Genomic DNA, 23355 nt, shown 5'->3' with positions numbered 1-23355 from the left:
CTCTAAAGTATTTGTATAGTTTAAAAGAACTGTGAAAGTGCTTTGAAAAAAAACACCATTACCCTTTGAAACTATAGACATTGTGGAGAAATGTATTTTCAAAGTTCACAACAGAGGCACTGAAATTGCATTTTTTCTTTGCGTGCAGATTTCAGTAGCCTGACAGCCTTCTAATGTAAAAACACACCAGGTGTTTGTAAGCTGTTAGAAACAGACTGAAACTTGACTTTAGATTCTTTGTTGTCATTTTTGGAGATCTTAAAGAACAAATTACTTCACAGTACAAACAGCTGCAGAGGTGAGTGAGGGCTTGTTTAATTTTCTTTTACTGCTTTTTGAGAATATGTAAATAGTTTAATGTTCATAGTCTGGGCCACAAGCATATGCTAAGGTAAAGTAGGAAATGGAAATACAGCACTAAACATGTACATTGTACAGAACATACAGTAGGTAGATTTTAGAAGCTCTAATAGCAGGTGAGGTCAATTTCATTTTACTACTTTACAGGTAGGAATAAGCCTTCCACAGTTGATTTTTAGGGCTTTTTCTAACAGTTCTAAAATAAACTTACCCCATGTCCAGAACAGACTTTGTCATTTGAACCCATTGGACAGCTACTGATGTTTAGTGATGAAATATGGAGACATTTTCTGTCTAAGCACATCATTGATGGGCCACATGGTGTTCCGTCTTCTACATATCCCATGTCAGTTTCATCATCCAAAAGAATATGGGCACCACTGTGTAAAGATATAATTACACTGCAGTAGAGCAACAAACACTTCACTTTTTTTTCTTTTCTGTAGAAAAACCTATTCAAAATGAGCGATGGAATAATTGTACCATGGTACAATGCAGTGGTCCTATGCAGTGGAATATTCTTCGCAAATTGCAGATGTGATGTTGGGAGATAGTATTAAAAAACGCTCCCAGAAACAGGGGATATGCAAGTCTATTATGTATGTTCATTTGATTATCCTAAAGTATAACTAAAAGGAAAACTTTTTTTTTTAGTTTTGGATGGAGTAGAGAGTGATTAGTTCACCTGACAGTTTTTATTGCTGCCTGCATCCCTATTAGGAAGATTTACCCTATTTGTCCTGTTTACCATTATCGTTGAAAGTGAAAGTAAAAGAAAATCCCAAATTTTGGGCTGTCCCCAGAAAAGTATTAGAGGGGAAGTCTTCCAATGGGGACACTAGTTTTATTGACCTGGGGGTCCCCAGGAAATTCCCCTAATTTGCAAGGATTTCCTCTCACTTCCTGTTTTGACTATGGGACAGGAAGTGTAGGGAAATTCCCCAAAGGAACAAAGATGGCAAAAATAAACCTCACAGGGCTTATAACCCTCCCTTACTCTATCCAAAATGAAAAAAATATTTTCCTATAATTCTAATTTAAAGTGGAACTAAAGTGTAAATAAAAAAAAAAAACAGGCAGGCAGGCTTTTTATTGTAGAGGAGTCAGTGACATCCTCTGCTGGCCAAACAAGATGGTCAAAGACTGGCACCCAGTAGAAACCAGAAAGAAGATGTCAGCACTGGCGAGGGAACTCACGGGTATCAGACAATTAAAGCAGAGGGTAAGTATTGGGGACTTTAGTTCCACTTTAAAGTGTATGTAAACCTTAAAAATGAACTTCTCTTATTTGCTCCCTTTTAGTTACAATAGAACATTTTTCTGTTTGACAAGTGAAAAAATACCTGTTAATTTGGCCAGAAATCAGTAAACTCATAACTTCCTGTGCTTTCTGTCTGTTCCCAAGAATGTGTTATGAAGTTGAGGAATGAGGAGGTGGGGGAGATGTGGATAGGTGTGTGTTTTTTGTAATGCATCAGAAGTTAGGTAGGCAGGGCTGAAAACACATGCTTTTAAATTCAGAGGGTTGTTATGTCAAAAAAGAAGATAGAAGCATGCTACATTTCTGGCACATCAACAGTTATTATTCTGTACCTGCCCCATGTTTAAATGGTGAAACATGGGGAAATGTCTATGTATTGCAGAGATGTAATATATATATTTTTTTATGCTTTAAAAGAAGTATGAAACCTGCCATTGTTAAACACTTAGTCAAGGAAAGTCTAAGGGCCCATACACACTTGTCCATTTTTGGCAGATGCATTTTCATTGCATTGAATGTCATTCAATGTGCACACTGGCATGCCCTCATGCCCGTTCAAATGCAACGATGCACATTAGAATGTGTGTTGACATTCATTTTGATACATTTAAATTAAATGTAAATTAAATGTATTTAAATGATTTGTCAAAAACAGCAGTAGGAAGGACCCAGAAAGACTTGCAGAGCTGAAGTAGCACTGAAGTGCAGAATCTTATTAGCATCTCCATTGGTCACACTGGAGTCTTGGGCCTGAGGCAGCCCCCCATTCTGCCTTTGTTGTAATTCACCACTGTTCACAAAAATAATAATACAAAACATATTTATAAAGCATGAAAAACTTTGAACAGGTATGAAAATAAATACCTGCAGTCCAGAACTCTCTTTTGGTGATTAATGTATGTTGGTGGAATGTCACCCTCTAATTTGCCAATACGAGGGGTTTTAGATACATTTGCACACAGCAAAAATCCACAAAATACATCACTGCAAGAAAAAAGTCAATAAATTACATTGCTAGTGCTTTTTATTCATTCAATGTACATCCCCCAATAAAACTTTATTTTTTCTTTTTTTTTTTACAGAAAAGAACATAACTTTCTTAAATTATTGTTATTAGTATTTACTTGTATATCAATAACATACCACAAATATTAAATAACAATATAATAATGTCAATGAACACTTCACTGTGAGCCTTCAAAGTTGTTGGAGTATGGATTATTGCATCCATGTTATAAAAAAACATACAGTCATAACTCCTACATGGAATAGGCATGTGAAATAGAAAGCTTCACACTCTAAAACTAGAAAGTGTTAATCAAGTAAATCTTGCTTATGCTAACGTTAACTAAAAAAAAAAAAAAAAAAAAACAACAACAAGGAAATGCATTGTCACTCCAAGTCTTACACACTCCAAAATTTAGAAAGTACAAAGGATTGGGACATGCAATACATAGCCCTTCAACATGTTCCACTTATAAAGTAGGGAAAATGTTACTTCTGAAATGTCTTCTGCCTTTGTGATTAGTCCCCTGGTACTACAAGAAAAACAGAAATGGAAAGTGCGCACACCTGACATAATTTAATAATAAGACATTTTTGTATAAAAGTGGGTACTCACAAAATGCAACTGACAAAAGGCCATAAACACAGTGCCTAGCTCTGAGGAAGGGGGTGCGCCCCCAAAACACATTAGCTGTACCCCTTGTTCTGTGCGTGTCCATGCACTGTGTTTATGGCCTTTTGTCAGTTGCATTTTGTGAGTACCCACTTTTATACAAACATTTCTTATTATTAAATTATCTCTGGTAATGCACTAGGTGTGCGCACCTTCTATTTCTGTTTTTCTTGTAGTTCCTTTTGGATTACCCCATCTGAGGAAGCTGCATTCACCTAGTTTTGGGATACCATATATACCTTTCACACCACCGTTTTATCTGACATCTGTTACTCCACACCTTGGAAGACCTATTAGCGCTGGAAGTGACTGTGTTTTTAGTCTCCTTTAAGCATGTCTAAATCCAAAGCAGTTTTTCTGTCTTTTGAATAGTGTGACGAGGGGTAAAACCCCCTTTGTTTTTATTTTATTTTTTTATGTAATCTGTGCCTTTGGGAAGATTTTTTTTTCTTTTCATGTCCTGTAAATACAATAGGAAGAGAGAGAACATCTCCCCAAACTGAGAGAAATACCCACTTAGACAGCTGTCACTGGTGCAAATGTCCGACTGGAAGATTTCTCCTCTATTGTTGTTTTTGTGTCATATCAAAATTCTGGATGAGAGTGGTCACCGGGACAGATAGAAAGATGTAATTCCCTATCAGTGACACAGACAGCAACAAAATCCTGATAGGTGTTACATTCATTCCCTACTCTATTCAAAGCAAAAAAGTTTTCACTTTAGATACATTTCAAGCAAACTCTTTACAGGAAGTTAAGAGAAATTCAGGAATCAAGCATTATGTACCCTTTGGAACAAGTCATGTTAGAGACTCTGTGTGCAGTATAAATGGATCACAAATAACTGTCATGTCATACAATAATCCTACTGGGCAGGGTTGGATCTTATTAACTGGAGCCTATGAACACAACTTTTGGAACTCTGAGTAATACCCCTCTACTATCACCTATTTTAGACATATTAGCTTGTTTTTATCCTGGCTTAGAATATTGTGATAATTTACCACTAATATAAACTACTCCTAGGCATGACAGAAAAAAATAACCAATAATAATACAGAAAAAAAAACACCACCTTTGCCTCTGTCACCAATAGACACACGCCTACTGTGCCTAACACTGGTAAATCCCCACCTGCTACTGGTGCTGATAAGGTTATTAATGAATATATTGATAAAACAATAAGAATAAAACTGATACTATTTACAGCCAGCTTAGATGTGCATGTATGCTTCACTAACACAGAAAGAGGATGATTTACTAAAGAAATATAGATTGTTCACTTAGTAGATAAAGTGGAGCTGTGTTTACATTGAAAACAGGGTTTTTGCTTGCACATGATTGGATAATCGATGTGACTACACCTTCACCTTATGTGCTAAGCTAAGTGAACATTCACTTTACAAAGTGTACTTCAACTTTATACAGTAAACATGTTCTATATCTAGTAAATCAACCCTTATATTCTCACACAAAGGATCCATAACCAGTGGTAAATTTTTGGACAATTGGATCTCTCGGCAAATTACATGAAGGGACATTCATTCTGCTATTCCTACATAAGTCAAGAAACAATGTTGGCTTATATATAGCAATAATATTAGGAGAATTTTCATTGAACTGTCCATGTCCATTCTCATAACAACTAGCTCTTTTTAACTTACTGTTTGCTGCACTTGATCCAGTTACCTCCATCCTTTCCACAATTTCCTTTCTCTGTGCCTTCTGCATTCAGTCTTTCATAACAATATTTGTCCGACCCTGAAGCCTCTGCCATGACAGCAAAAGAAAATTATAAACCAGAAAATTGTATACTTAACTAATAGTAATTTTCCTTTCCTGAAGCATGGCAGCATACTCATGGATACGGTTTCATCCCCTTCTTGCTCACAAGACCAGTTATACAATAAATGAAATCCCCTCAAAAAGGACATTGTTCTTGTAAATATACTCAATGTGAAAGCCCTGGGAGTTTGTATGCTGCTATATTTATTATCAGAAAAGGAAAATTACTGATATGTAAGTATACATATTTCCAGTTTCCTGACAAAAACATGGCAGCATATGCATGGGACATAACACACCAAACAAGGTATTTGAACAACTTACATTCATTCAAAACTGAACAACCAAACTTTCCTGTGGTCATTGCTGCACTGTTGACCTTGTAATAGGTTTGGAACGTGTAATATGTGGACTGGGTTGCTAACCTATGTATTAACTCTGGACAAACACCTCCAAATTCCACCCATAAGGACGTAATCCCTCTGGTAGAGTGGGCCTTGAAATTAATTGATGGATCTGTATCCTTTCGCTCTTCAGATTGTTTTGACCAGGTGCAATGCAATTGTCCTAGTGGATGTAGGAAGTCCTTTTCTGATGCCACCAGAAATGAAGAACAGGTTGTCTGACTTCCTGAAAGATGCAGTTGCCTCACTATATATATTTAACTTTATGCTAACATCCATGGCATGTAGCAGATCAGAAACTTTACTCTGGAACATTGGCAAGACAATGTCCTGATATCGATGGAAAGATCTATAGACCTTTAGACAATGCTGAGGAAGAAGTCGCAGGACTACTCTGTCTACGAAATTCAAGCAATAAGATAAATTGCAGCCTAAAGCTTAGAAATCTGAAACTCTGCTCCTTGAAGTGAAAGCTAAAATACTTCTTTCAATGTCAATGTCTATATTGAAGAAGCTTGATCTAGAATAAATTAAGAATGAGACATGTCCAGCACTATCTTTAAATCACAAGGAGGAATGAATAGTCTTCTTGGAAGGTGAATTCTTACACAGAATTGATTCACCAGCTGAGCAGACGGAGCCTAGACTCTGAAGGTGCTAACATCTAAACCCATGTTAAGTCCTGCCTGAAGAAAATCTAGTATATACTTTACAGCAGGGATAAGAGAGTCAGAAACCTTTCAACTTGCAAAGTCTATGAACTTATTGCATACTTTACAGTAGTATACACAAGGTTCATAGCAGGTGCCCTAGCTCTCAAAAGGGTCTCAACAACTGAAGATAACATGCTTGGGGAGTGCTTTAAACCTGCCTTTGAAATGGCATATCTGTGGGATATACTAAACCAAAACTGACATTTAGAAAGAAAAAATACTATTTAATATATTATTACTATTTAAATACTATTTAAATTGCCACTAAGATATTCCCCGCAACATCCATACCAGACCATTAATGTAGATCAGAGTCTGGTACGGATTGTAAAGGGGGACCCCACAAGAAAAAACAAAAAATGTCATGGGGTTCCCCCTGATATGGTCCTTTTTAATTTTCATACCATACCCTCATCAAGGATATTGTTCTGGTATGGAATTTAAAAAGAATTATGTGTAAGAAAAAAGAAAACAAAATCAATCTGGGGTCCCCTGCAAAATCCATAGCAGATCCCTCTGTATGAATATGTAGTAGCCAGAGGTTTGCCCAGTCCGAGAATTGCGGGCACGCAGAGTGTGGTGCCAACTTTGCATGGCCACAAATACATACCCTATGCCTACCCAGCACTCGTTAGTAACAACCCAATCATAATGCAGGGAGAGCAGGTAGGATTGGGAATCCTTGGGAAAAGTTAGGCAGCTAATCTAGAGCTTGCTGGAACATTACTGATTAGTCCATAGATCAAATGACTATGTTCTCTAAGGGGTTACAGTACCAGTCCAACTAATGCCCAGTACACACGATCAGAAATTCCGCCAGCAAAAGTCCGATGTGAGCTTTTGGTCGGAAACTCCAACCGTGTGTATGCTCCATCTGACTTTTGCTGGCAGGATTTCCGCCAGCAAAAGATTGAGAGCAGGTTCTCTATTTTTCCGTCGGAAAAAGTTCCTATCGGAAATTCCGTTCGTCTGTATGCAATTCCAACACGCAAAAAAACATGCATGCTCAGAATCAAGTACGAGACGGGTACAAGACGGTCGAAAGTTCAGAGAGTTTTTCTGACGAAAACTCTGATCGTGTGTACGTGTCATAAAACTATTTTTTAGTAAGTTATAGTGATTTGAGCCAATGAATGATTTCTAATATCCCTCCAGTAATCCAATGGTAAAAGCTCTGTCTTGAGTTCCCTGGGCTGGCTATTCGTAGAGGCTATAAAAGGCCTCTGCTGTCCCTTCTGGATTTAGTAGTGATTTTCTATAGCGATCAGATTCTTTAAGTTTTTATAAAGGAGCATGAAACAGAATGGGTAAGACTTGTATGAAAATATATCCTGTTCCCTTTGTTTTGCTTCCTTTGAGTAAATAATTCTTGGTGTTTCTGCCTGTCACTCTGCTTTACTATTAAAAACTGACAACACTAGGCAGGAGAGCACAGCATGGTCAGTTTTCTAGCTGTGGTGAGAACTCAGCCTGCTCTCCTCTAATGATTAGACTTAGCCCCCCTGCACAGCCATTCACTTGGAACACAAATGTTTTGCCTTTCATTAATATTTTAAACTGAAAGGGCTGTATGGTTCACATATACAGTGCTTTAAACTGAAATATCACTTTTGCATCTATCAATTCCTGATAGCTGCCTTACTGAAATTGATTGAAGTAAATATGATTGAACAATTACTTTTGCACCAATGATCATTTAGCGCAATAGATTGGCTGTATCTAAATAAACTGTAATAGATATAGTAACTAAAATAAAAAGAAAGAAATACAACTGCATAGCTGATCAGGAATAACTTACTTTGTCCCCAGATGTGTTTGCACTGATTGTCTCTTGTCTTGCATTCCCCATTGTAACAGCGTCCCTGAAATATATTTAAATGTCCAAAACAGATATATAAAATTACAAAATAACACCTAATAATATTTTTCTGTTAAATTTAAGATTATTTGTACATACCACAAGTGATAGATATTGAGACATGCAAGAAATGTAATTATTTTACTTGTTAATTTGTTACAGTATTTTAGGCAAGGCTCATTTGAAAAAACAGGGTATTATGTACAATTTAAAAACAGAGCACAATTGGTAGACAATTGTCTCCCAATAACAATAAAGCCTCGTACATACGATCGAAATTGTTCGCCAACAACCCTGTCATCGAACATTTCCAGTCCGAACGTCCGATCATGTGTACGAGGCTTAAGTGTCTGAATGTGGTCCTCCATGGCAGGCTCATTAGATAAAACAGTTTTAAAAATTGAAAACAACTTTTTAAATGGCAAATTTCATTGATGTTTACAGAGAGTTTAGTGAATGGATTAAAATATAAAGATTAAAGTGAGCTGAAGTGAACCTGTGTGTGTTTCAAACACTCAATCAAATTCAGTGGAATTTCAAACAAAGCAAAGCTTTACTTTTAGGTGTTCATATGTTTGATTATTACTAAGGTTTACTCAAGCTCATTTCCTCCTTTGATAGGAATGTGAGGACTGCCACTGCTGACCTCCTTTTGGAAATACTAGTTGCCTAGCTGTTATTCTCACCTCCAATACCTTTTGAGTCACTGACTAAGTAGAAGACTTATCAGCCTGGCAGCCAGGCAACTAACATTTCTACCAAGAACCCCATGTGAGAGCACTGGACCAAGAACCTGTGCTGTCAAGTGTGGGGAAAGGGAGCAAGTCACACGCTCCCCAATACCTGTAAGTAGGGATGAGCCGAACACCCCCCTGTTCGGTTTGCACCAGAACATGCGAACAGGAAAAAAGTTTGTTCGAACATGCGAACACCGTTAAAGTCTATGGGACACGAACATGAATAATCAAAAGTGCTAATTTTCAAGGCTTATATGCAAGTTATTGTCATAAAAAGTGTTTGGGGACCTGGGTCCTGCCCCAGGGGACATGGATCAATGCAAAAAAAAGTTTTAAAAACGGCCGTTTTTTCAGGAGCAGTGATTTTAATAATACTTAAAGTCAAACAATAAAAGTGTAATATCCCTTTAAATTTCGTACCTGGGGGGTGTCTATAGTGTGCCTGTAAAGGGGCGCATGTTTCCTGTGTTTAGAACAGTCTGACAGCAAAATGACATTTTGAAGGAAAAAACTCATTTAAAACTACCCGCGGCTATTGCATTGCCGACAATACACATAGAAGTTCATTGATAAAAACGGCATGGGAATTCCCCAAAGGGGAACCCCGAACCAAAATTAAAAAAAAAAAATGACGTGGGGGTCCCCCTAAATTCCATACCAGGCCCTTCAGGTCTGATATGGATATTAAGGGGAACCCCGGCCAAAATTTAAAAAAAAAAATGACGTGGGGTTCCCCCTAAATTCCATACCAGACCCTTCAGGTCTGGTATGGATTTTAAGGGGAACCCCGCGCAAAAAAAAAAAAAAAAAAACGGCGTGGAGTCCCCCCAAAAATCCATACCAGACCCTTATCCGAGCACGCAACCTGGCAGGCCGCAGGAAAAGAGGGGGGGACGAGAGTGCGGCCCCCCCTCCCTCCTGAACCGTACCAGGCCACATGCCCTCAACATTGGGAGGGTGCTTTGGGGTAGCCCCCCAAAACACCTTGTCCCCATGTTGATGAGGACAAGGGCCTCATCCCCACAACCCTGGCCGGTGGTTGTGGGGGTCTGCGGGCGGGGGGCTTATCGGAATCTGGAAGCCCCCTTTAACAAGGTGACCCCCAGATCCCGGCCCCCCCCTGTGTGAAATGGTAAGGGGGTACATAAGTACCCCTACCATTTCACGAAAAAAGTGTCAAAAATGTTAAAAATGACAAGAGACAGTTTTTGACAATTCCTTTATTTAAATGCTTCTTCTTTCTTCTATCTTCCTTCATCTTCTGGTTCTTCTGGCTCTTCTGGTTCTTCTGGTTCTTCCTCCGGTGTTCTCGTCCAGCATCTCCTCCGCGGCGTCTTCTGTCTTCTTCTCCTCGGGCCGCTCCGCACCCATGGCATGGGGGGGAGGCTCCCGCTCTTCTCTTCTTCTCTTCTTCTTTTCTTCTTTTCTTCTTTTCTTCTCTTCTTCTCTTCTTCTTCATTTTCTTCTCCGGGCCGCTCCGCAATCCATGCTGGCATGGAGGGAGGCTCCCGCTGTGTGACGGCGCTCCTCGTCTGACAGTTCTTAAATAACGGGGGGGCGGGGCCACCCGGTGACCCCGCCCCCCTCTGACGCACGGTGACTTGACGGGACTTCCCTGTGACGTCACGGGGAATGCCACAGGGAAGTCCCGTCAAGTCACCGTGCGTCAGTTATTTAAGAACTGTCAGACGAGGAGCGCCGTCACACAGCGGGAGCCTCCCTCCATGCCAGCATGGATTGCGGAGCGGCCCGGAGAAGAAAATGAAGAAGAAGAGAAGAAGAGAAGAAAAGAAGAAAAGAAGAAAAGAAGAAGAGAAGAAGAGAAGAGCGGGAGCCTCCCCCCCATGCCATGGGTGCGGAGCGGCCCGAGGAGAAGAAGACAGAAGACGCCGCGGAGGAGATGCTGGACGAGAACGCCGGAGGAAGAACCAGAAGAACCAGAAGAGCCAGAAGAACCAGAAGATGAAGGAAGATAGAAGAAAGAAGAAGCATTTAAATAAAGGAATTGTCAAAAACTGTCTCTTGTCATTTTTAACATTTTTGACACTTTTTTCGTGAAATGGTAGGGGTACTTATGTACCCCCTTACCATTTCACACAGGGGGGGGGCCGGGATCTGGGGGTCACCTTGTTAAAGGGGGCTTCCAGATTCCGATAAGCCCCCCGCCCGCAGACCCCCACAACCACCGGCCAGGGTTGTGGGGATGAGGCCCTTGTCCTCATCAACATGGGGACAAGGTGTTTTGGGGGGCTACCCCAAAGCACCCTCCCAATGTTGAGGGCATGTGGCCTGGTACGGTTCAGGAGGGAGGGGGGGCCGCACTCTTGTCCCCCCCTCTTTTCCTGCGGCCTGCCAGGTTGCGTGCTCGGATAAGGGTCTGGTATGGATTTTTGGGGGGACCCCACGCCGTTTTTTTTTTTTTTTTGGCGCGGGGTTCCCCTTAAAATCCATACCAGACCTGAAGGGTCTGGTATGGAATTTAGGGGGAACCCCACGTCATTTTTTTTTTTTAATTTTGGCCGGGGTTCCCCTTAATATCCATACCAGACCTGAAGGGCCTGGTATGGAATTTAGGGGGACCCCCACGTCATTTTTTTTTTTTAATTTTGGTTCGGGGTTCCCCTTTGGGGAATTCCCATGCCGTTTTTATCAATGAACTTCTATGTGTATTGTCGGCAATGCAATAGCCGCGGGTAGTTTTAAATGAGTTTTTTCCTTCAAAATGTCATTTTGCTGTCAGACTGTTCTAAACACAGGAAACATGCGCCCCTTTACAGGCACACTATAGACACCCCCCAGGTACGAAATTTAAAGGGATATTACACTTTTATTGATTGACTTTAAGTATTATTAAAATCACTGCTCCTGAAAAAACGGCCGTTTTTAAAACTTTTTTTTGCATTGATCCATGTCCCCTGGGGCAGGACCCAGGTCCCCAAACACTTTTTATGACAATAACTTGCATATTAGCCTTTAAAATTAGCACTTTTGATTTCTCCCATAGACTTTTAAAGGGTGTTCCGCGGCATTCGAATTTGCCGCGAACACCCCAAATTGTTTGCTGTTCGGTGAACTTGCGAACAGCCAATGTTCGAGTCGAACATGAGTTCGACTCGAACTCGAAGCTCATCCCTACCTGTAAGTATCATGTACTGTATCCTGCTCCAGTTGGACACATGAAGTGGTGAGGGAGTGAAGGGAAGGTAAGTGTGTGCTGTTGGAAGGGGAAGTTCAATAAACCTGTTGCTTTCCTTGGTCACTTGGCTTTTTCTGACTCCTGTAGACCTCATAATTTAAAAAATCAGGCCACAAAAGTGTTCCAGGAATCCATACCTAGAGCAAAAGACTTTCATTTTAGTCTGATGCAAAGTTCTTTTTTTCTCAGATAATTTGCATATATCTTTTGCATGAGGCGGAAGCAAACTGCAGAAAATATTTTTGTCTTCCTGTCTTTAGTAACTGTTTTTTTGATAAAGAAGAGTGCAAAGGGTACTCATAGCGACTTATTAGTAATCAAACAAATTGAAGGTCAAATATCACTTATTATAGATGGCAATCAGCACGGACCATTTAATTTACTTTTTATTTGATCACTTGTTTTGTTTCCCTAATGCCTTAAATAGCTTGAAGCAAATCTGTCACATGTGAGGCAAAATCATAAGCTATAGAGCAGCGGACCCCAAAATTTTTGACACTGGGGACCAGCTGCGTGAAAGAAAATTATGGGGGGGGGGTAAGCGATATTTCGTGCGCGATTTGTTGAGGTAATGGCTTGTGTTTGCGCTTCAATCATCCCGGCATCATGGTTGATATGGTGTCAGAATGATTGAAGCCCATAATTTCCATTATTACATTGTAATAAAAAAAGAAATAGTTCAACTCACCATAATTCAGAATCAGCAGGAACCCTGAGTGTGTCACTTGCCACCGTGGCCTGCTACCAAATTCAGCTTGCCACCTTCGCCTGCCAGCAGATGCAGATTGTCACTTGCCACCGTCACCTGCCAACAGATGCGGCTTGTCACTTGCCAGGTGCGGCTTGTCACTTGCCAGGTGTGGATTGTTACTTGCCAGATGCAGCTTGTCACTTGCCAGATGCAGCTTGTCACTTGCCAGGTGCGGATTGTCACTTGCCAGGTGCGGCTTGTCACTTGGCAGATGCAGCTTGTCACTTGCCAGGTGCAGTTTGTCACTTGCCAGATGCAGCTTGTCACTTGCCAGGTGCGGCTTGTCACTTGCCAGGTGTGGATTGTTACTTGCCAGATGCAGCTTGTCACTTGCCAGATGCAGCTTGTCACTTGTCAGGTGCGGATTGTCACTTGCCAGGTGCAGCTTGTCACTTGGCAGATGCAGCTTGTCACTTGCCAGGTGCAGTTTGTCACTTGCCAGATGCAGCTTGTCACTTGCCAGATGCAGATTGTCACTTGTCAGATGCAGCTGGTCACTTGCCAAGTGAGGGTGGAACCGCCAAAACTCAGTGTAGTTTTCATGGCCGGCTGTGAGGACTGGACGGTGATGATGTGGGGCAGGCGGGGAGAGATGATGTCATCTCCCTGCTTGCACGCAGCACCTCAGACAGTGTTGTGTTTGCGGCCGGCTGTGAAGGCAGAACAGCTATGATGCGGGGCAGGCGGCGAGAGGTGATGACATCTCTCTATTAGCCCGCCGCCGCTAAACCTCTGAAAGTGCAGCCTTGTCGGCGGTCCGGCTGCAAACAGGCTATGGCCCGGCAGTGGGCCACGGCCTGGGGGTTGGGGACCCCTGCTATAGAGTAAACTAAAGCACTGATGACACGGCTTTTACTCTTTTAGGCCCTCTTCACATTATCCATTGCATTATTGCACTAGTATTATTGCAAGGTGTTAGTATACATTAAGGCAGCCCTCAAAATTCTCCGTCTCAGGGGCGTATTGTCACAAGGAAAACAAGGCGTTTGCCTCAGGTGGCATTTTACAGGGGGGTGGCGCTGCCCCCCAGGCAAAAGAGACACTAGCGAGCAGTCCGCTTGCTGAGGAGTGCAGGGAACAGGGGCAGTGTCAGGAAGACAACTAGCCGTAGTACAGATGAAGCCTCAAGATGTACACAGATTCTCAAGTGCAGATGTGCGGCTGCACGTTGACAAGTGCATAACCGGTTGTGAATGCAAATGTGCACTCGCGCGCGCCACACGTCGGCCACTGTCACAACATCAGTGGTCTCAGAGCTGGGGCTGTACAAGAGGCCGCTGTGACGGGAGTCACTTAGGGTTGGGGGCTTGTAGAACCCAGCTTACCTTGGAAAGCACTGGAAACTCCTGGTCCAGCTCCCATGGCCCCTCCAATGTGTAAGTCACCCTGTGTCCATTCAGGGCACAGGGTGACCGAGAAGTCCAGTTGGGTCTGCCTAACCCAACTCACCATACAACCACACCGGACTCAGCTTTTCCTTTTGACACTGCTGTCCAGGATTCTGTGTGTGTGGTTCGTGCTGAAGAAGTGAAGGGGCTCTTTTCACTTTGGACATTAATGTTTGTGAGCAATATGCTTCACCTTTAAGACTGCTAGACTCTTGTAAGAGTATTTCATAGACCATTGTTAGATAGTTTGAGGTGGGGTGGGGGTTTTTATGTGCTTGTACGGGGCTATTACTGGGTATATTTGCCTGATGTGCCCTGGTCATTCCTTGTGACACTGACATTGGAAATATCAGTTTTCACTGACCATACAGCACTTTGTTACCCAGATTTAATTGTGACTGCTGTCCCATGTCTCTAAGTTACCAGGCAGTCACACTTTTCCCAGCCAGGCTTGTGGAACTATTATCGGCCACCATTTTTACCACGCCCAGCTCCTTTGTATTGTTTGTGTTATGTGTATCTTGCAGGAAGACCAGGGGCAGGGCAGAGAGGGGAGGGTGGATTCCTCCAACAGCCTCCCTGCTGATAAGATGCTCTATTGTTCAAATGTTTCAATGCCTCTGTGTTCCTTATTGCTGATTGGACAGTTTACCCTGCCCTGAATCCAAGGGAGGGGGGAATTGTCCCTGAGCTGTATATCTGTTTGTACATGTGTTTTGAATAAACAGTTTGATGTTTTTCACCCTACAATGAGTTACGGCTAGTGACTGGGTGAACTAAGGGGTCTTGGATAGTGCTGGTTCTGGACAGAGGAAGAATTTACAGCGGGCGGACTCATTTTGAGTACGGGGGGGTCCATCACAGTCTCCCTCTACACGTGAAGCTCTGCCAGAAGGTACGTGACAGGCGGACTGGGCCACTGATTTATAAACCTGGCTGAGGCTCTACTGGCCAATGGTTGCTAGGGCAGCCTGGTGTCTATCAACCAGTGATGTCACGTTCCTGACTCCCCGCCCTAATGCAGAGGGAGACCGAGGTGGCCCTAGCATTTAAAGCGGATGAGGATTTAACTTCCTCCTCCTCCATGCCTAGTGCTATCCACGGTCCACCCACCTCCTCTATTATCTTTTTTGGGCCTCCAGCATGCTCTGGGGGAAGGGAACTAAAGTCTGAGGTGAGGCCAGGCGCAGACCAGATTGGAACCGTGGGTGCAGTCACAGTGTCATGAGGGACACAGTCACTGCAGAGACCCATACAAAGAGGAGGGGTTCATGCTGGTACTTGTAGTCCTTCCCTTTTGGGGGATGTGTCCCCCCAAAAGTGAAGGACTACATACCACAGCATGAGCCTCTCAGAGCTGAGGATGTGACACTCCCCCACAAACTAGTAAAGGACTACAGGCCCCACATGAACTCATGAGATCTAAGAATGTGACCCCCCCCCCCAAAAGTGAAGGAGTACAGGTGACAGCATGAGCCTCTCAGAGCTGAGGATGTGATGCCCCCCTCAGGGCACGTTTAGGGGTGGAATTATGGGCGGAGCAGGGAAGGGGTTTGGAGGGGTAACTGATGGCGAGTAACTCTTAAGGCCTGGCAAGTAGCTCAGGAATTGAAATTTTGAGTCCTACATTAAGGTGTGCTACATTAAGGCAGTACATTCATTTTGAATGGGCAGACACCACAACTGAACACACTGAATATTGGCTATGCCTCTTTTATTAATGCAAGCACTACAGCAAACAAGGTGTGCTTTGTGGTGGTCTGCAGTGCAGATGCGTTGCCCACTAAAGTAACAATGCATTCAAAAGGACACCACGACATACAGGAAAATGTGCATTACTATAAGGGGTCTTAATAAATTCTGCCATTGCCAAGTACTCAGTAGTGGGAATTTTGCATTTTCCATGGTTATTTTGTTTCCCCCCTCCCCAAATTTTTTTCTGCCAAAAGCAACATATCTATTAAAAAATGCGACATTGGCAGTGGGACACTAACCACCGCTAACTTCACTCTTCACTGCCACTAACCATCAGTGAGGAGAGATTAAACCACTGACCACTATTGGGGGAGGGGGGTTAAAAAGTATACCCATGACCAATGGGGGTGTTAAACAGCACCATTGTTGGGTTATTTTTTCATCCACTGACACCAATGCTGGGGGGGTTTATTGTGTTCACTCACACCAATGCTGGGGGTTTTAATTGTGTCCACTGACACCAATGCTGGGGGTTATTATTGCACTCTCTGACATCAATGCTGGGGGTTATTTTTGCATATATATTTATAGTGATCCCTGACAATAATGATGGCGCTTATTGTACAAAAACTCTCTCTTCCATATTGCATCTACAATAAGGAAGGATTAGGTCCTGCCTTCAGTTTCCCTGTGCAATAGCAAGTTCCTTACTCAAGGTGCTTGTTATCCTTTCCCCCAGGTCTGGTATTGTTTTCTTTTGACATCAGGGGGTTGCCTGCTAGGGTGACTTAGGTTTAGATATGTTATAACTGTATTCTGAGAAAAATGGGAGTGAAAACCATAATTGTTTAACTCTTCCCCTAAAGTGATCTTTCCTCCTTTCTTGGCATCTCCACAACTCTGAGAAGCTGGGAGTAGACAGAGAAGAGCAACATTGAGAATAGGGGAGCCATCATGTGGGGAGAGGATGGGAATAACATTTGAACAACGGTTGGTGAATATACTTTTATGAAGCTGAAGCTTTGCGTATGTGCAAAATGCAGTGACTATGTATTCTGTATTAAACTGTACTGTAATTGTGCTTCCCCCCCTCTACATTGTAAAGCACTGCGAAAACTGTTGGCACTATATAGATCGTGTATAATAATAATAATAATGGCTGTGAAAGATCATGATGTCACTTCTGATGTAGAGCAGAAGTAAACTTTTAGGATCAACATTTTTTCTTTCTTTTGATCTTTTGCTTTTAAAGGTAAAAGAGAGATTTGGGGTATTTTTGACCCAAGCTCTCTCCATAAAGAGGACCTGTCATCCTTATTTCTAGTACAAGGGATTTTTATATTCCTTGTAATAGGAATAAAAGTGATTTAAAAAGAAATAAAGGGACAGTGTAAAAAAAAAATAAAATAAATGAGAACTTTTTTTAAAGCGCCCCCACAAACGCATATGTAAGTTGGGCACGCATATGTAAATAGTGTTCGCACCACACACTTGAGGTATCACCGAGAACGTTAGAGAGAGAGCAATAATTTTAGTACTAGACCTCCTATGTAACTCTAAAAAGGTAACACGAGTGTGCACAATTTTAAAGTGTGACATGTAAAAGTTATTTTCTGGCAAACATTACTGATTTAAACTTGTAAAGAAAAAGTTCCAGAAAAGGCTTGGTCTTCAAGTGGTTACGCTTCTGGCCCCATGCTCAAAAAAGTACATGTGCTTTTTTTGTGTTTGTTTGCGGGTGGGGAAGTGTTAAGGCATTACTGTATTTCAGTGGGTGTGCCTGTAAATTCATGACATACATGTTTGCATGCGTTTTTGCACAGGAAAAACGTTTCTTCTCCTCTGGAATCCTCTGCTATCCTCCCCTTGACCAGCCCAGGAAACAAACACCTGAAGCCTGATACACAAGCAAAAACACTTGCACAAAGCTTGTAAAATTTCTGAAAATGCCCCAAAAAATGCTTCGAAATGACTAGGAATACACTTTGCTTTTGCTCTGCTCAGATGTGAATGCAGCCATAAAGTGATTCTAATGCCTTTTTTTTTTGTTAAAAATAACAAACATGTTATACTTACCTGCTCTGTGCAATGGTTTTGCACAGAGCAGCCCAGATCTTCCTCTTCTCAGAGCCCTCTTCAGTGCTCCTGGCCCCTCCCTCCTGTTGAGAAGTCGAGCTGCAGCTCCCTGTGTCCATTCAGACACTGAGCTGTGGCTCGGCCCCGCTCCCTCTCTTACCTCATTGGCTCACTGAGTTTGTCTCCAGGGCAGCTGAGTCTCTCCTGCAACATCACTGGACTGGGGGCTCAAGTAATAGGGGGGCTACTGCACACAGAAGGTTTTTTATTTGAATGCAGGGAATGCATAAGGATAAAAAAGCTTCTGCCTTTATAACCACTTTAAGCTGGACATAGGTGATTGTTTTTTTTTTGTTCAGTCAGCTGGCAGAAAAATACAAAGAGATTCCTCCATCCGCATAAGTCAGGTGGATGGAGGAAACAAATGTTGGTAAATGTTCTAACAAATAAAGTTGTAATTATACCATAGAGTCTTTGGTGCTGGTAGATATTGCACTCTCTAAATCTATATTCACATTTTGGTCAGGCCTGATCAATGATGATGAAGTTGAGAACGCCACTTATTATTGAGTTGAATACTATAATCTTAAGAAGTATTTTCTTCAACACAACAAACAACAAAGTGTTACCTGGTTTGAATCGCAGGCATATCCATCTTGTTTACGAAGATTGGGTGGACACTATAAAAAAAATATATAAGGTCACAAAACATATATATTATTATAACGCATAGTGTCCTGTATCACCACTAAAACAGATGGAAGGTGTGTTAAGGTAAGAATTGGTTGAAGCTGCTGATTGAAAAAAGTTTTCCAGCATGTCCCTTTGACAGAAGCTGATCAAATTGGGATGGCCTTGCACTGATCACAATTTAGGTAGTCCCTGCTGAACCGGTCATGGGCGGGGTCAACTACACCCTGTATGCAGGGGTACCTGTCACGTGGAACACGCTCATCAATGCCCGGGACCAGGTGGAGTAAAAATGGAAGGGGGCTTCCAGATTTTGATAAGTCACCCCCCGCATGCCCACAACCACATGGCAAGGGTAATGGGGAAGAGGCTCTTGTCCTCATCAACATGGGGACAAGATGCTTTAGGGGGTAGTCCTGCACAGTGCATTCTGTACCCTGATTGGGCAAAGCTTTGTCCAATCAGGGTGCAGTAAAAGCTGGTTGTTAAGGAGCAGGAATGGGAAGCCGGCCACAGAATCCTTAACAACCGATGAGTCATCAGCTGTCAATGGGCTTCCCTGCTGACAGATGAATAAAATAAAAAAAAAAAAAAACGAGTGAGCGCCCCCCCTTCTGAGCCATACCAGGCCACATGCCCTTTAACATGGGGGGTGTTTTGGGGCAAAGGGGGCTATGCCCCCCCATCCCAAAGCACCTTGTCCCCCGTTGATGGGGACAAGGGTCTCCTCCCCACAACCCTGGGCTGTGGTTGTGGGGGTCTGCGGGTGGAGGGCTTATTGGAGCTCACTCATGCCCCCCTTTCCTGCGTGCTCAGATAAGGGTCTGCTATGGATTTTGAGGGGGATCCCACTCCGTCTTTTTTATTTCATTTTGGCGTGGGGTTCCCCTTAAATTCCATAAGCATAATTAAAATCACTGCTCTTTTAAAAATTATATATTTTTTTAAAACATTTTTGTATTGATACATGTACCCCAGGGCAGTACCCCGACCCCATACTCCTTTAATGGCCAATTACTTGCATATAAGCCTTCAAAATGGGCACTTTTGATTTTTCCTGTTCGACCTCCATAGACTTCAATGGGGTTCGCCGTTTGGGTGAGAACTTTTCCCCTGTTCAGGAGTTCTGCTGCGAACCAAACAGGGGGGTGTTCGGCCCATTATTATTTGTCACATCAGTGAATGTACTAAGAGTAAATTTGTGTGAAAATCTATTAGTGGATGGCCAGCTTAAGGTGGGAGCTTGAATCACCACTGAAACAGGTGAAAGGTGTGTTAGGGTAAGAATTGGCAGTGGGTGGCGCAGTTGTATATATCACTAGGTATTATGTGACCCCTTTCACACTGGGGCGTTTTTCAGGCGCTTTTGGGCTAAAAATAGCACCTGTAAAGCGCCTGAAAAAACCCTCCCCTGCAGCCCCAGTGTGAGAGGCCGAGTTTTTTTACCCTGGGGCGGTGCACTTGCAGGATGTTAAAAAGGGTCCTGCAAGCTGCATCTTTCGGGCGACATGGGAGCGGTATTTACACTGCTCCACTACCTCCCCTGCCATTGAAATCAATGGGCACCGCTGCCGAAGCGCCTGCAAAGCGATTTGGCAGCGGCATCTTGTGGGGGCACATTTAACCCTTTATTTGGCCACTAGTGGGGGTTAAAAGCGCACCACTAGTGGCCCGAAAATTGCCACTTTAACAACAGTAAAGCTTTACCGCTAATGCACCCCCGCCCCAGTGTGAAAGTAGCCTAATGTCGCGTACCCACGACCGGACTTTCCGGCAGAAAAGGTCAGACGGAATCATTCCGTCGGACATTCCGATCATGTGTGGGCTTCATCTGACTTTTTCTTTCTAAAATTCTGATGGACCTAGAAATAGAACATGTTTCAAATCTGACTCAATTCCCATCGAGAAAACCGTTCGTCTGTATGCTAGTCCAACGGACCAAAAACGACGCAAGAGCAGCTATTGGCTACTGGCTATTGAACTTCCTTTTTCTAGTCCCTTCGTACGTCATCGCTTTTTAAACGAAAGGACTTTGGTGTGATCATGTGTAGGCAAGTCCATTTCAGCGGGACTCCATCGGAACTCTGTCTACTCTGACGGAAAGTCCGGTCAAGTGTATGCGGCATTAGGGTTACAAAATGTATGGTTTCTGTACTCAGAAAAATGTTGTTATCATTAAGTCTACTTTCACACTGGGGCGGTAGGGGGGCGTTAGCGGTAAAGCGCCGCAAATTTTAGCACGCTTTACCGCTGTTTTTTTGCGGCGCTTTACCGCTGTTATAGCAGCGCTTTTTGGCCAATTAAATTGTTAAAAGAGCTCACAAATCGCCACTGCCAAAGCAATTTGTAGGCTCTTCGACAGCGGTGCCCATTGATTTCAATGGCAGGGGCGGTGGAGAAGCAGTGTATACACCGCTCCCGCACCGCCCGAAAGATGCAAATACTCCGCCCCAGTGTGACAGCACTCAGGCTCTCACACTAGGGCTGCAGGGGAGGCGTTTTTCAGGTGCTTTACAGGTGCTATTTTTAGCCCAAAAGCGCCTGAAAAACACCCCAGTGTGAAAGGGGTCTAAAGCATAGAAATGCAAAGCAAAAATGCAATATTGGGAGTTAAATTACAATACCTGGCCAGAGTCTCCTGTGCATTGCTCTGTGATGTCACAATCGTTCACTGCATTACGACACTCATACTCACGAGGTAGAAACTGCAAAGGTAACAGATAACATAAACAGTATTTTCTGATTAGTAGACTTCAGTCCTAAAGTCATATACCAACCAATTAATTGTAAACTAGTTCCAGTAATTCCTACATACATACATTAGTGCACCAAATAACAAGTTGTTCATGCTTTTGTCCTGCCATTCTTTTCTATGAACGCCTATAGCTGGGTGCTTTCATGGTGTCCCCAGGTCCTATGAATAGTGCACACTTTTTGGCACATTCTGGGTTGCTTTGGGGTTTCTCTCAAATTTAAGATTTTTGATTTCCATGCCAGTCATCCATTGAAAATATTTTGCCGAATTTCACAAGCTAAAATCTTTACTTCTGATGTTCCAGACAACCAATTTTGTAACTTTATAGATACAGGAGTTTAGCCCTAATCCTAACCTAATTTTAAATAATTCATTAACAGTTGAATAATGACTTTTTGTTATTGCACATATGTAAAAATTTACAAAAATGAAAAATGTGGAGCCTTTTTTAATGCCCCAAGATCTAGTTGGCACACCTAGACCTAGTTCTAACCCTAGCTTAATTATAGCCCTGATCCTATTCTTGCACATCTGGTCTGTCATTGGCTTTTACAGCAGCAGAAACCACGCTGGTTCCTGCGTGATTCCCTTTGATCGTGACTTTTCAGTGATAAATGGAACAGATATAAGTTAATGTAGCCATACTGACCGGAAAAAAGCATCTGGCCAAAAAGGTGGGAATAACATAGTCCATCATCATAATGTATAGTGATGAGTACAAGTTGAAAATGTTCTTTCACTAGAACATAATTAAAGGCCTCTAAATCTATCATTAGTTAAATAATTATTACAAAAAAGGAGAGGAATTAAAATTTGGGACTTTGAATGAAGAAATGGCCTGGTAAGGTCAGGTACCTCCATCCCTGTCACTGTGAAAGAAATTGGGGGAAAAAGCATTATGCCTGTGGCTAAGACACTTTTGATGTTAGGCACATGAATTGCAATTAATATTGGTAATTTTTGCTCTGGCTACGTGTACATGACACATCTACTACAGAAGACATAGAATAGACAGGGCTGTATTAGACCTAATGAAACTTTTGGGTAACCTACCAGGGCAGCAGGCTTGGAACTAACATTGCAAAACTGTAAACTTGACAAATAACGTTTCCCTATTTATTTATTTTTTTCCTCTAGTGGCCAACTCTGGCATCTGTGGCTAAATTCAGCAAGAGACCTGTAGGGGGAATGGGGTGCAGTTATGTTGAGAGGAGTCAGAAAATTCACTATAGTTCAGAACCCATGTAACCATCTCTCCTCCCTGGTTGTCTATACATGTAAAATGCATCTGTGAATATAAAGCAAACTGCATGCTGCCTCTAAAAGCACATTCAAGCATTAATTTTTACTAAAATAATCACAGGACAAAAGCAGCAAAGCGAATATAGAAGGATACCATGCCTAGTGCAGTTGATATCTACATACAACCCTATAAGAAGATCAAATGCATTACAAAAACCAAAGAGAATAACATCAGTTAATACTTACCAGACAAGATGTGTTGCAGCATGGTCCATCACTGCACTGTGCTCCATTAGACAAAGAACATTTCTTGCAGCAGTCTCCAATACAATCCTGGGTAAAATGTTTGGTCTAAGAAAAAGAATATAATTATACCTGGGTGTTAAGTAGCTTCTTATCCAAATATGCAAGCATTAAGTATTGTAGGATATTTTAACAAAAACTTAGTGAAAAAAGCCATTCATGCCACGTACTAATGCGGTATAATGTAATAAAGAGTTTGCAACACTTTTCTGGTAGCATGGTCCCTTTAAATTATCCTATACCAAATTCATGAAAGCCTTGGGACTGTTTTAGTAACAGTTCCACCTCCTAAGAGATTTGTGTAGTTCTTATTTGCATTACTGCAACACATTCAAAAAGAATTACTTAGAATTACTTGGAAACTGGAAATATTAAGACCAACTCAAAGTTGGTGTACAGACAGGCCAGAGTAATGACGGGGTGGGGGGGGGGGTGCTTGTGTGTTAGCCCTACTTCATGTGGT

General features: G+C 42.3%; 1 protein-coding gene across 5 annotated transcripts in view; it reads right to left on the bottom strand.

Annotated features, from left to right (window-relative positions):
* Window positions 1–23355, bottom strand: part of ADAM23 (ADAM metallopeptidase domain 23) — a 339892-nt gene that overhangs the window by 48067 nt on the left and 268470 nt on the right. For all 5 annotated transcript variants that reach the window (XM_073633382.1, XM_073633385.1, XM_073633383.1 and 2 more), the window contains exons 17-23: window positions 22836–22940; window positions 21217–21297; window positions 18532–18582; window positions 8000–8063; window positions 4964–5069; window positions 2486–2605; window positions 572–740 (exon numbers count right to left, since the gene is read on the bottom strand). In XM_073633382.1, coding sequence (XP_073489483.1) covers window positions 572–740; window positions 2486–2605; window positions 4964–5069; window positions 8000–8063; window positions 18532–18582; window positions 21217–21297; window positions 22836–22940 — 696 coding nt within the window. The remainder of the gene's footprint in view (window positions 1–571; window positions 741–2485; window positions 2606–4963; window positions 5070–7999; window positions 8064–18531; window positions 18583–21216; window positions 21298–22835; window positions 22941–23355) is intronic.

The sequence above is a fragment of the Aquarana catesbeiana genome, linkage group LG06 (genome assembly GCF_042186555.1).
Source record: "Aquarana catesbeiana isolate 2022-GZ linkage group LG06, ASM4218655v1, whole genome shotgun sequence".
Taxonomy (NCBI): domain Eukaryota; kingdom Metazoa; phylum Chordata; class Amphibia; order Anura; family Ranidae; genus Aquarana; species Aquarana catesbeiana.
Note: the sequence above shows the minus strand (reverse complement) of the source record. Positions and strands in the feature narration are given on the sequence as shown.